Raw genomic sequence first — 15,245 nt, forward strand, 5'->3', positions numbered from 1 at the left:
TATTAAAGTAAATAATGTTACACCTTGGAAAATTTTGTTTTATTCATCGAGTCTGCAAAGGGTCTAAAGGTTACTAGAGGCATGAAATACTCCAAAGACTGTAAAGTCTAATAAATCGACGAGGGACAACGCATTATAGAATCTTATGTAAAGATTAAGAGGTAACATGTAGTGAACGATACCTCTTAAGGGAATAACTTATAGAAGAGAGGTATGGACTGAAGGACAAAAGAGGGACGGAAAGTTAAAGATAGCACTTCGTAAGTGATGCAAAATGTGAAGCAGATTTGAAAAATAGGCATATGATAGAAGAGAGGTATTGTGATGATAGGGGTGTTATAGGGAAAACTACCTATACAAGTGTTCACTCACGATGCGAGATGAGTATTTACCTAAAAAAGAGTGCTCTTGATCATCATGTATTTTAACCTTTATTCAGTTATAAGTTAAGCGAGAAGGGACACCCGAAGAGGATTCTAAAGATAAGAAGAAGGTTCCCGATTATTAAGTGATCGCGAAAAGTTAAGAGATGACATGGTATCAGTATGTCACGGAAGATTTACGTGGTTGACTTAATAATGTGGGTATAGAGGTAATGACTATGCGATTAAGATTATGGGAAGGAGTAACGATAAGGACGAAAGCCTTCTAGACAAGTTGAGACAAAAAAAAAAAAGGCGACGAGTACAAAAAGGAACGATCCAAAATAGTACCAAGAAGCAAGCAAGGAAGAGTGCCATATCTGAACAAGGGGATTCGTCTAATACTAGAAAATTATTAAGGAGCCCATAGTATAATAGCATGGAAATCAGGAACTAAAGGGGACAACCATTTCAAGAAACTAATAAAAGCATCATAAGCTCGCAAGGTACAACATTCGAGGACGAATGTTCCAAAGGGGGGAAGGATTTTTTATCCCGTATTTTTGTACGTTGGATTATTCGTAAGCTGAGGTGGGGTCCACATGTCGAGATTTTTTTTTAAAGGACAAATGACAAGTTATATGGATAATATAGGTGAAGTTAAACACAACTCAAGAAGGATCCTTGAGCCAAATCAAAGTGGAAGCCCTCCAAAAAAAAATGTTTTTAAGTTGCATTTGGGAATTTGGGAGGCCATAACCCCATCAGTATTTGGGAATTTGGGAAAACCCCTAAAATCAAAGTTGTAAATAATTGAAATACCTTTCCACCCTTAGGTCGTGGGTCTGCATGTGACATCGGGATAAGAAGAAATGGATGTTTTAAGGTAGAAAGGTCGAGCTGGCAGTGGGTTCGGCCCAACCCGATTCCAAGTCGGGTCAGGCCCATTACCCATGCCATTTAAGGGAATTTTTCAGCTTTCTCTCCTCATTTCAGACCAAAAACACCTAAAAACTTCTAGAGAGAGAGAGGGAGGAGAACCTTAGAGAGAAAAAGCCATTTTGACCAAAATATGAGCCCCGAATCCCGAAGCTCATGAAGAGAAAACTGTTGTACGTCGCGTTGCCTTCAAATTGAGCTAAAAATCTGCCACGAAGAAGAGGGTTGACGTGGTTGCTGCATACTTAAGGTAAGATTAAGGTCCCTTTTTCATTTTTAACAAGTTTATTTAGAGTTTTAACGAATTAGAACGGAGAAAATAGCGTTATAAACTCGTTTGTTGTTTTGTTGAGATATATGGATTAAGGGGCTGTTTTAGGTCGATTAAATGGATGGAATTAGCTGAGTTATGATGTATGATAATTGTTGATATTGTTGTTGATAAGTTCTTGTTCTTGAATTTGGGAGAATAAAATGTATGAAGATATTGTAGACAAAGCGTATACCGGGCTGTTTTATATGATTTTCGTGGATGTTTTGTGACAATATTTTGGGCTATTTTAGGGTTGTTATGAATTATTTTGTGGGCTAGAATATCGTGGGATTCGCTGTAGTTGTTGTTGTTGTTGTGTTTGTTGTTATACTATGGATATACGAAAATAAAGAAGTGTATACAAGCATTGGTATACAAATGTATATTGGGCTGTTTTGGATGTAATTTAAGAATGGATTTAATTCTAGTTTGAAATGAAATTGTTGGTGTTGTTGTTGTTGGTATTTTGATTGATGTTTGGCTAAATTGGAATCTCGAGGATTGTTAAGTTTTCAAGGGAAATGCTGCCCGAATTTTGTTAAGTTTCATTCGTACTTGGATTGGTTAGTAAGTGATGCGGATGATCTAACTTGGCTTATGTTATTTTAATTTTAGACCTACAAGCTCGAGAAGTAGACGTTGGACATTTAGATAGAGTTCAAGGTATGTAAAGCTAACCCTTCTTTCTTTTTGGCATGATCTTTATGAAACAAACAGACGACGTGTATATGATTCCAAAGAAGTTTCTATTCTTAGAGCCACTAGGATGGCCAATGTTCTTGATTTCCAGAAGTTATTTCATTATGTCTTGATACGTGTATATGATTCCAGAAGTTCTATTTTGATATAATCCATAGTGACATTCGAAAGGTATTTGATATGATTATTGTCTTGGTTTTCAAATGATAGCTCGTTTTGATTATTCTATCGAGTCTCATATGTGTTTTAACTTGCATATGGTTGCTCACTACTCTGCTCGTGCATGCCTCAATATATCTTTCACCGAGTCCCGGGACGGGTAATCTTTCGTGCATAGTTTCAATGCATTGTTCACCGAGTCCCTCACTAGAGAGCCGGGTACGGTATATATATATATATATATATATATATATATATGATATGATGATATATTTATGGCGGCCAGGATGGTATATGATGACTTTATTCACCGAGTCCCATAATGGGCCGGCTATGATATATGATATTGACATGCATGATTTATGTTTCAAAAGGCAAGTGTTTTGGTATTCTGGATGTTATACTTGTCTCCTGTACTCCCTATTTCAGTTATGATCCTCTTTACTGTATTTCATGCTTTACATACTCAGTATATATCTCGTACTGACCCCCTTTCTTCGGGGGGCTGCGTTTCATGCCCGTAGGTACAGACACTCGATCCGGTGGTCCCCTAGCTTAGGATTTCCAATCAGCTGTCTTGGAGAGCTCCGTTGTTCCGGAGCCTAGATTTTTGGTACAGACCTTCTGATGTATATATATGTTTGTCCAGGGGTACGACGGGGCCCTGTCCCGTCATATTTCACTGTTGATACTCTTAGAGGTCTGTAGACATGTGTGTGGGTTGTATATAGATTATGATCAGCTGTGTCTATATAGTTTGTTGTGGACGTTTCTGTTTGTTGTCGCAGCCTTACCGGCTTACGTATGTTATCGATATGTAGTGGCAGCCTTGTCGGCTTGCGTATTATAATGATGTATAGTGGCAGCCTTGTCGGCTTGCGTATTATAATGATGTATAGTGGCAGCCTTGTCGGCTTGCGTACTTTATTACGTTGTGATTGGTTGATACTACGCAAGAGACAGATTATCATGATCTGTGACGTTGAGAACCTTTGGGTCTATGTCGATTCCCCTGTTGTCTATAGTGTCAGTTTGACTATGTTTAACATGTACACATATGGGTGTCCAGCTCGGGCACTAGCCATGGCCCACGGGGCTGGGTCGTGACAAAAGGAAACAAAGCATAAAGGCACATCGACCTATATGGTCGCTTTACACAACTGTCGACTCCTCGACGCTCTATCCACAGGACACTGTCTGCAATGTCTCTAACATATACAAAATACCATAACATAAGTACTTTGACTCGGCAACACTCCGAACTAAGATGGATCTCACCAATCCAGCTGATAGCCTGGGAACATCCTATAGCCAATGTCTTCTACTCATCTATATAAACCTCTGTGGCATGCAACGCAGCGCTCCCAGGCAAAGGGACATCAGTACGAACAATGTACCGAGTATGTAAGCCAGAAGTGAAACAATATACCTCGACTCAGATGATAAAAGAGTAACAGACTCAACCTGTACCTGTAACTAACTCTAATAAACATTTACGTGCATATGAACTTTTGATGCGGCATGAGTATGTGTGTGTGTGTGTGTGTGTGTATATATATATATATATATATAATGCATGCCTTCACCCTGCTCGCAGCCCCTTCGGGCATAATAGCATAATGGCCCCTTCGGGCATCATAATCATCGTATAGTAGTTGATCAGGTGGTTTGCGTATATAACGCCTTAGCCCTTCTCCCTTCCCCATGAAATGATGTCGTACATGTACGTAAATATGTAAATGCATGAAAATCTTTGAAAACCATCAAAAGACTCCCTTCGGAGCAATTTTAACGCAAAACGGGAACTTCTTCCCCTTTTCATGTGTCTCCTTCGAGACTCCAAAATTTAAATGTAAAATGCATATGAAAGAGAAAACCCTTTGAATGTCCCCTTCAGGAATTAGACAAAACTACGAAATTACACAACTTATGGATGCCCCTTCGGGACTTAAGAGGTCAAAGATACGAATACTCCTATATTATCTAGGAATAGAGTCTTTGGAGTTCCTTTATTTGCTGGGTTCGTTTAGATGATAAGGATCTTCATCACTACCATAATCATCACCACTATCATGTATCACTTTGAATGATCCATAACATAAACTGAGGCCATATGTTAAATAGCACTCTCAGACATAAGCTGAGGCCATAGCACCCTCAGACATAAGCTGAGGCTACAGCACGCTCAGACATAAGCAGAGGCTACAACACACTCAGATATAAGCTGAGGCCATATATTATATAGCACACTCAGTCGCGTCATAAAATCAACTTGAAACTTAGGCTTGAAAATCTCTAGGATTGGAGTCATCGTAAATTTCTTTAGAAACTATAGACTTCTGGCAATTCTAGGAGTAAAAATATTATGGATGTCATGTACGAAATCAAAACATAGGAATCATGCCTTTGAAAGAAAGGGACGAACCTTAACATACCTGATTGATCTCTTACGAATTAACGCTTATTCTCCCGAACTTGAAAATCTACATTCAAGAGAAATTATAATACCGTTAGACTTATCGTCATATACCTATCTCAAGTCCTTAAACCAAACTCCTTTAGAATCTGCCAAAATTCGAGCAGCATCTCCCCTGTTTATATGCCTAGCTCGGAATCTCAATTCAGCAATCAACAACAACAACAACAATACCAACATCAATAACATCACTTCCATCACCAATATGTACCATAAAACAGCCCACACACTGTCTTCCAACTTCCATAACTATCCAACTTACTACACAATTATTTAACGACTTTATCTCCGTAAATAAACCTTAAATAATACAAAAAGAGAAAGATTCATACCTATTTTCTTGTAAAGCCAGCAATACCCTCAATATCCACACTAAAATCCACCGCAAAACAATACTAGAATCACAACTATGCGTTACCCGGACCTAAACTACTACTCCGCTACTTGAAAATTGCTCACTTTTTGTTTTCCTCACTCTCTCTCTTCAATTTATGGAATTTTCTAGAAAAATCTGATGGAAAAGGGGGTTATTACCCTTTTTATAAGGGTCAAATTCGGGTCGGGTCACTGTAGCATTTTACTGTAGCAAGTCGGTTAGTGTAGCAGTACTGTAGCACGCGTTTCTGTTCTGTCAGCTGAACTTGTAAAGTCCATAATTCTCAACTCCGAAGTGCAATTGAAGAGCGATTGTTGCGTTGGAAACTAGACTCGACGAACTTCATTTTAGGATTTTGTTTCACCTTCAACCACTTCATATGCTAAGAGATATTCGTCCCCCAATTTGGACAAAAATTGCTCCTCATATTTTCTTCAAAGTCCGACAATCTTAATTTCCTTTATTCACTTGCCCGCCAATCCTTTCGGTACTTCTCATACATGATCATAAACCCTTACAACCATAAAATAGGCATATATCACTTCAGTGTTCACAATTAAGCAGTTAACACCTACGGAACTAAATGTTAGAACTGCGAGGTGTAACATTCTTCCCCCCTTAGAAACATTCGTCCTCGGATGTTGTAGATACAAATCCATGACGTTTTTACTGATGTCTTGAAGTTACTGTCCTTCTCTTATACTCCGATCGCCTTATTTTTAACATAGGTTGGTCAACCGTTTCTCTCGCAATCATTTGGAATCTCCAATCGTGAGTTTCGCACGCATCTAATTTCCCTCAAACTGTTCTAGTTTTTCATCCTCCCTTTATATCTAAACCTGTAGGTCTTCTTAGCACACTTCCCAAGGGGTCACCCATCCTATAACTACTCTAGCCCAAGCACGCTCAACCTCGAAGTTCTGATGGGATCAGGTGCATTAGTGCTGGTATGATCACGTCCATCCTACTGCGTGGCCTTTATCACATGACCTAAAACAAGTTGATGTTCTAAAGGATCCCAAGAAAAATTCTGATCATGCATCTCCCTCCGAATTGGAAAAGTTCCTCATGTTACTGACCACGCAATGTTGTTTTAGTCTTTGGAACTCCCTATTATTTCTCGATTTTCCCATTGTCGGGTTTTATAATCTCTCTAATACCTTAGTTAGTCATTGTGCTCGTAATCAAGCTTACTTGCTTCCCCCCTTAATGTCTTTACCTTATGGTGTTGTATTCCATTGCCATTCTCGATCGAAATTTCCTCCCATAATAATCCCTTCGTCACCGCTTTTGTTCTTTCATTTACGAATCCTTCAAGTGCCTTACTTGTCATTACTCAAAAAAACTACTTTAAATCTCAAATATTGTCTATAAGAATCCCTAGGGATACTCAAAACGATGATGTACCCAACTATTTGTCCAGTCGGAATAGTACTTTTTACTCCGATAATTATCGCCCAATGTCCACTTGTAGTGTCATCTTCATCTTATCATTCCATTAATCAATCTGGAACTATCATAGACGTATAATCTTCGTGATCTCCTAAATCTTTGGTCCTTGTCCTCCTTTGCCAGAGTGCCCATTATTTACAACCTTCTTAGTTCTGGTTATAAGGACGTATAGGCCAGTTCCGGAGTCCTCACATTCTCCATTTTTCATATACAACCTTACTCTATATCCTGTTGATTTATTTAAACTTGATCCTATCGAATTCTTTCCTGCTTTCATCCTAACCTTTTCCTCAATTATGTATTATCTAATCCTCAATGGGTATACTTTTTTCCTTGTCCAAGTTTCTCCCTCCTCCTTGATATCATAACCTTCCTTTTTCCTAATGCTCCCTCTTATGTTGTTAGTCGAGTTACCGCTATCTAACTTTAATCCCTGAGAAAACCCAATCCTGATTCCTTCTGTAGCGTTTGCTACCACAATTTTGACATACAACACAATCAATACTTTTGACATGTCGTAACATCGATCATAAGGGTATACGTAATACTCGATGTATCCAATTGTGACTTATCATCCCGTTGCCATTTGATTTTGTCCTAAACTTGTAGCTTTAATACATCTCCCCTCTTTTGACCAACTAGAAAGACTCATACCTCACAATCATTTCGAAATTCTAGTTGCAACGCTCATATGCTCTAAATTTTCCCTCGGGCTATTCTGGTGTCTCATATTCCTTTTTCATATGTCTAAATCTGTAGGTCTTCCTAGCATACCTTTCTACATTTTAACTGTGAATCTCGGTAATATAGCTTTCCTTAGAACCCTGTACTCATACTCATACTCATACTCGTACCCTGTCTCCTTGTCTAAAAGAATCAACCTCATATCCTTTACCTTCCTGCAACAACTAAATTGATCCTTGCAATATTTTACCTTCACTTACACACCTACTCTCTTCTCTCCATCGACATCGCACTTAATTTCTCTATCATCAAATAATCTTCACCATACCCATCTAAATAAAATTTGAGGTAAAGTCTTCTTATAAGGGTTAGCTAGAAATATACCACATGTTCCTAAGGTTGATACAATCTCTATTTCCTTCATCGGCTAAGCGACATCACATATAGGAGTTGTATAAGCAATCCAGAAAACAATCATAAATGCAAACCAGCTTACCTCTTGCGTCACGACTCGCAATATGCCTCAACCTTTATCGATCGTCCTTTTGTACTTTCCTAGTCATTTCCTCTTCCATTCATTAGCTACGCATTTCAATCATTCTTGCAACACCCTTACCATATCCGACTCATAATCCTTTTTACCAATACTTACCTCTGTGTTGATTCCCTCAACTTCTATTGTCCCTATAGTCCAAATATCATCATTCACTTCCTTTGTCGATACCATTCCTCTGCTAAAATCAATAATTAGTGCAAGGAATTTCATTTCCTATGACTTGTCTCTCATCGCACGATCTTAGATGTGAAATATGGGTAACCATCCTAAATGCCCTGTAGCCTCCTGTTTATAAATGTGGCGCGCAACACACCATAAACAAGACTCTATGGGACACGACTTTGCAGACAACCCCTAGGACGAACTGCTCCGATACCACTTCTACCACGACCCAAACCGGAGGGCCGCGACCGACACCCAAGACCCTACTCGGCTGAGTGCCATACTACCACTCCATCCTTGAGTCACAACTTTTTGTGAACCTTTAATCTGTGAAGTGACGCTTCCGTAAGGTACAAAAAAACCTTTCAATAAAACTCTTTTGTCAAATCAGGGACTTCTCCCTTATCGTTAATTGAAGAAAACGTTTAGTCACAAATAAAACTTTACAAAGGAAACAAAGCATAAAGGCACATCGACCTATATGGTCGCTTTACAAAACTGTCAACTCCAAGATGCCCTATCCACAGGACACTGTCTGCAAAGTCTCTAACATATACAAAATACCATAACATAAGTACTTTGACTCGGCAACAATCCGAACTAAGATCGATCTCACCAATCCAGCTGATAGCCTGGGAACATCCAATTGCCAATCTCTTCTAATAATCTATATACACTTGCGTGGCATGAAACGCAGCGCTCCCAGGCAATGGGACATCAGTACGAACAATGTACCGAGTATGTAAGCCAGAAGTGAAACAATATACCTCGACTCAGATGATAAAAGAGTAACAGACTCAACCTGTAACTGTAACCAACTCTAATAAACATGTACGTGCATATGAACTTTTGATGCGGCATGAGTATGTGTGTGTGTGTATATATATATATATATATATATATATATATATATATATAATGCATGCCTTCACCCTGCTCGCAGGCCCTTCGGGTATAATAGCAAAATGGCCCCTTCGGGCATCCTAATCATCGTATACCAGCTGATCAGGTGGTTTGCGTATATAACGCCTTATCCCTTCTCCCTTCCCCATGAAATGATGTCATCCATGTATGTTAATATGTAAATGCATGAAAATCTTTGAAAACCATCAAAAGACTCCCTTCGGAGCAATTTTAACGCAAAACGGGAACTACTTCCCCTTTTCATATGTCTCCTTCGAGACTCCAAAATTTAAATGTAAAATGCATATGAAAGAGAAAACCGTTTGAATGTCCCCTTCGGGGATTAAACAACACTATGAAATTACACAACTTACGGATGCCCCTTCATGACTGAAGAGGTCAAAGATACGAATACTCCTATACTATCTAGGAATAGAGTTTTTGGAGTTCGTTTATTTACTGGGTTCATTTAGATGATAAGGATCTTCATCACTACCATAATCATCACCACTATCATGTATCACTTAGAATGATCCATAAAATAAACTGAGGCCACATGTTATATAGCACGCTCGGACATAAGCTGAGGCCATAGCACACTCAGACATAAGCTAAGGCCATAGCACACTTAGACATAAGCTGAGGCCATAGCACACTCAGACATAAGCTGAGGCCATAACACATTCAGATATAAGTCGAGGCTATATATTATAAAGAACACTCAGTCGCGTCATGAAATCATCTAGAAACTTAGGCTTGAAAATCTCTAGGATTTGAGTCATCGTAAGATTCTTTAGAAACAATAGACTTCTTGCATTTCTAGGAGTAAAAATATTATGGATGTCATGTACGAAATCAAAACATAGGAATCATGCCTTTGAAAGAAAGGGACGATCCTTAACATAACTGATTGATCTCTTACGAATTAACGCTTATTCTCCCGAACTTGAAAATCTACATTCAAGAGAAATTATAATACCGTTAGACTTATCGTCATATACCTATCTCAAGTCCTTAAACCAAACTCCTTTAGAATCTGCCATAATTCGGGCAGCATCTCCCCTGTTTATATGCCTAGCCCGGAATCTCAATTCAGCAATCAACAACAACAACAACAATACCAACATCAATAACATCATTTCCATCACCAATATGTACCATAAAACAGCCCACACGCTGTCTTCCAACCTCCATAACTAACCAACTTACTACACAATTATTTAACGACTTTATCTCCGTAAATAAACCTTAAATAATACCAAAAGAGAAAGATTCATACCTCTTTTCTTGTTAAGACAGCAATACCCTCAATATCCACGCTAAAATCCACCGCAAAACAATACTAGAATCACAACTATGCGTTACCCGGACCTAAACTACTACTCCGCTACTTGAAAATTGCTCACTTCTTGTTTTCCTCACTCTCTCTCTTCAATTTCTGGAATTTTCTAGGAAAATCTGATGGAAAAAGGGGGTTATTACCCTTCTTATAAGGGTCAAATTCGGGTCGGGTCACTGTAGTATTTTACTGTAGCAAGTCGGTTAGTGTAGCAGTACTGTAGCACGCGTTTCTGCTTTGTCAGCTGAACTTGTAACGTCTATAATTCTCTACTCCGAAGTACAATCGACGAGCGGTTTATTTCGTTTGAAACTAGACTCGACGAAATTCATTTTAGGCTTTTGTTTCACCTTAAAACACTTCATATGCTATGACATATTCGTCTCCCAAGTTGGACCAAAATTGCTCCTCATATTTTCTCCAAAGTCCGACAAACTTAATTTCCTTGATTCACTTGCCCTCCAATCCTTTCGGTACTTCTCATACATGATCTTAAACCCTTACAACCATAAAATAGGCACATATCACTTCGGTGTTCACAATTAACCAGTTAACACCTACGGAACTCAATGTCCGAACTGCGAGGTGTAACAATTTTGGCTCTAAAAACCTCATATGGCCATAAAATTCGACGATTCAAGTTGCTACAGCTCAAACATTTCGATACCCATCTATCCAAACAGTCAAAACTCAATTCCAATATCAAATTTATATAATGGTGCATAAAAAGATCGGAGGCATTCGACTTACGTCAATTATTCAATACCTAAACTTGACCAAACGAAGTCCAAATCCAATTCCGAAAGTTCCTACAAGTCACAAATGATCACGCGAAGTTAACTTAAGTAAACATTTTCCAATATAGGTCTTATTTCTTTCTGTGACCAACTTTTAACTATAAATAAGCATATTAAATACTAATTCCAACATAATTGTCAAAAAACCAACCAAACAATCTCTAACATTCTCTCCCTCACGCTGCATGTGTGTGCGTGCTTGCGTCTTTGGTGAGTCACTAGTCCAGTAGAACAAAGACTCTCCGGAAAAGTTTCAGAGATGCGCCTCACAGAAACTTGTCCCCGCATTCCAACCAGCCCTCCGGCAGACTCCAGGTTCTATCTTTCTAGCCTATTACTTTCCCCTAGTTAATTGCTATTCTGGCGGTTTTTTTGAAACTAATTTATGTATTGTGTAGTCTCAAGTAGTACGTTATCTTTACAATTTGTCCGTGAGGTTTCTGCCTCTCTGCTTGCTTTCTTATCTATTTATTCATACACTTTCTTTCTTATCTCAAAGAGGTATATTATATTGTATGAATTGATTATTATATCCTTCTGTCTTGTATATGCTATAGACATTTTGCACATTTTTTTCTAGCCTGTATTTTGGAGTGTTTTAATTCTTGTTTTTGTCTATTAGTTGCTTTCTTGTCTACTTTATTTACACTTGAAAATTTTAGTAACCTGTGTTAGTAGCTTCGGGGAATGATGATAGTTTAAGGTCATGTCCTCAGTTGGGATTGGGGTTGGGGGTGAGGGGTAGGTGTGCTAAGGGTAACAATGTTACTTCTAGGATGAGAGTTGGGTCGTGGAACATAGGGACTTTGATAGGAAAGTCGATTGAGTTAGTGAAGATTCTTGAGAAGCAGAAGATAAATAGAGCTTGTGTCCAGGAGACTAAATGGGTAGGAACCAACTCTAAGGATGTAGATGGGTTTCAGTTTTGGTTCTCAAGAAAATCGAGGAGTAGAAATGGCATAGGTATTTTAGTGGACAGAGACTTAAGAGACCAAGTGGCGGAGATTAGGAGGGTGAACAATAGGGTGACGACCATTAAGATAGTTTTGGGAGGGATAACTCTTAACGTAATTAGTGCCTATGAGCCACAGACGGGTTTGGATGACTAGTACAAGAGGTGTTTTTGAGAGGACTTGGACGAGGTTGTAAGTGGTATCCCGCAGACCGAGAAACTTTTGATAGAAGGAGATTTTAATGGTCAAATAGCGTCCTTCTCAAATGGGTAATACGATGTACATGGCCGTTTCGGCTTTAGGGATAGGTATAAAGGAGGAGACTCGCTTTTAGATTTTGTGAATGCTTTTGAGTTTGTCATTGCTAACTCAAGCTTTTAGAAGAGGGAGCAACACTTGGTGACTTTCCATAGTGCGATGGCTAAGACTCAGATAGATTACTTGCTTCTTAGGAAGGGTGACCGAGGTTTGTGTAAGGACTGCAAGGTTATCTCAAGCGACAATCTTTCAACCTAATATACGCTTGGGGTTATGGATTTAGAGGTCAGGAGGAAGAAGAAGAGAAGGGTTCACTATGACTAACCTAGGACTAGATGAAGAGGCATAACTGGGGCCAAATCTCAGGAGATTGGGATGAAGTTAGATGGTAAAAGGACTTGGGGGAGTAGCGGAGATGCAAATAGTATGTGGGGTAGAAAACCTGGCTGCATTAGGTAAGCATCTAATAAGGTGTTAGGGGTCCCGAGGGGTTGTAGTAGTAGGCATAAAAGGGATTGGTAGAATGAGGAGGTCCAAGGAAAAGTCAAAGCCAAGAAGATTGCTTATACGACATTGGTGGAAAGAATAGAAGAGGAGGACAAGAGGAAGGATAGAGAGAGGTATAAGACTACGAAGAAGGAGGCGAAGCTAGCAATTATGATTGCTAAAACAACAGCTTTTGAGCTCTTATATGAAGAGCTCGAGTGCAAAGGCGGGGATAGAAAGTTGTAAAGGCTTGCCAAGGTAAGCGAGAAGAGGGCCTGTGATCTGGACCAAGTGAATTGCATCAAGGATGAGAATGGGAAGTGTTAGTAAAAGAGGGACACATTAGAAGGAGATGGCAAGAATATTTCCATAAGCTCTTGAATGAAGAAGGGGACTGGGATATCGTTCTAGGGGAGTTAGAGCAATCCAAGATGCGCAGATATTTCAGGTATTTTAGATGCATAATGGCTGCGAAGGTTTAGGGAGTTGTTCGAAAGATGAGGAGGGGACAAGTGACCGGGCCAGACGAGATTCTGGTGGACTTTTGGAAGACCCAGGAGAGGCAGGTATGGTCTAGCTAACTAGATTATTTAATGTTATATTTCAGACGGCTAAGATGCCAGAGAAGTGGAGCTGAAGTAATATGGTGCGTTGTACAAGAACAAGGGTGATATTCAGAGTTGCAATAACTATAGAGGTATCAAGCTACTAAGCCACACTATAAAAGTATAGGAGAGGTTGGTCGAATTACGGATGAGAAAGAGGGTTTCTATCTGTGGGAGCCAACTCGGGTTCATGCCGGGACATTCGACTACAGAAGTCGTCCATCTTGTAAGGAGATTGTTGGAGCACTATAGGGACAAGAAGAGAGACTTGCACATGGTGTTTATCGATCCAAAAAAGGCATATGATAAAGTTCCTTGGGAGGTTCTTTGGAGATGCTTGCAGTCTAAAGGTGTACCTGTGGCCTATATTAGGGATATCCAAGATATGTACGATGGAGCCAAAACCAGGGTTAGGACAGTGAGAGGTGACTAGGAGCACTTTCAAGTCGAGATGGGGTTGCACCAAGGATCAGCGCTTAGCCCGTTCCTATTTTCCTTAGTGATGAAAAAATTGACACGACACATTCAAGGGGAGGTGTCGTGGTGTATGTTATTCACGGATGATATTGTATTGATTGACGAGATGTGAGGTGGAGTTAATGATAGGCTAGAAGTTTTGAGAGAGGCTTGAGAGTCAAAACGTTTCATGTTAAGCAGGACGAAGAAAGAGTACCTGGAGTGTGAGTTCAATAATGTGACATCTGAGCTAGAGGTGGAAGTGAAGATTGAGGCACTAGTAATTCCTATGAGGGACAACTTCAAGTATCTTGGGTCCATAATCAAAGGATATGGGAAGATTGACGCTGACGTCGCACACCGTATTAAGGTGGGGCTGGCGAAATGGAGGCTCGCCTCTAAGGTACTGTGCCATAAGAAAGTGTTGCAGAGGCTAAAAGGTAAGTTCTACGGAGTGGTTGTTAGACCAACAGTTTTGTATTGGGCAGAGCGTTGGCCAGTCAGGAATGCCCACATTGAGAAGATGAATGTGGAGGAGATGAGAATGCTTAGATAGATGTGTGGGCATATGTGGAGGGATATGACTAAGATTGAAGTTATATAGAATAAGGTGGGGGTGGCCTCTGTGGTAGACAAGATGAGGGAAATAAGGCCAAGATGGTTTGTACATGTGAAGAGGAGGTGCGAGAATGCACCAGTGAGGAGGTGTGAGGGGTTGACTATAACAGAAGTTAGGAGAGGTAGAGGTAGGCCGAAGAAGAATTAGGGGGAGGTGATTAGACAAGACATGACATAGCTCCAATTAACTAAGGACATGACCTTGGATAGCAGGGTGTGGAGGTTAAGGATTAGGGTAGATGGTTAGTAGGTAATAGAGTCGTTATCATATGATTCAGGGTAGTCGCGTAGTTTATTTTTCGCTAATGTGTATTGATATAATTATTACGAAGCTTCTAGAATAGACGGCTTGCAAAACAGAGCATCGAATCTCAAAATGACCGACTGAGTTGTTACATTTGTAGTATTAAAAAAACCCAATAGATCCCCCATTTAGGTTCAACACTTCTGTAAGACAAAAATGAACATGAAAGTAACAAGTTCAACAAGAGAGAAATAAATAGAGAAGAAACCCCTAATTCTGATAGAGCAGAAAACCTAAATCCTCAATTTGCCTTCTCGATTGTAAGTGAGCTCCATAGGTTGGAGAGCAACAAACCTGCTTCAATCCAGTTGAATTTATGCGTTCTTCAGATGCATTCAAATAAGTTAA

The 15,245-nt window shown here is 39.6% G+C and overlaps 1 protein-coding gene across 1 annotated transcript; it reads left to right on the forward strand.

Annotated features, from left to right (window-relative positions):
* The first annotated feature begins 14,165 nt into the window (after positions 1-14,165).
* LOC132630941 (uncharacterized) lies at positions 14,166-14,531 on the forward strand. Its single transcript, XM_060346519.1, has one exon. It carries the CDS (start codon positions 14,166-14,168, stop codon positions 14,529-14,531), a length of 366 nt encoding a protein of 121 aa, XP_060202502.1.
* Positions 14,532-15,245: the final 714 nt, after the last annotated feature.

The sequence above is a fragment of the Lycium barbarum genome, chromosome 3 (genome assembly GCF_019175385.1).
Source record: "Lycium barbarum isolate Lr01 chromosome 3, ASM1917538v2, whole genome shotgun sequence".
NCBI classification, from domain to species: domain Eukaryota; kingdom Viridiplantae; phylum Streptophyta; class Magnoliopsida; order Solanales; family Solanaceae; genus Lycium; species Lycium barbarum.

Coding starts and splice junctions, on each gene's coding strand:
- LOC132630941 (XM_060346519.1), top strand. CDS start 14,166: ATGTTAAGCAGGACGAAGAAAGAGTACCTGGAGTGTGAGTTCAATAAT.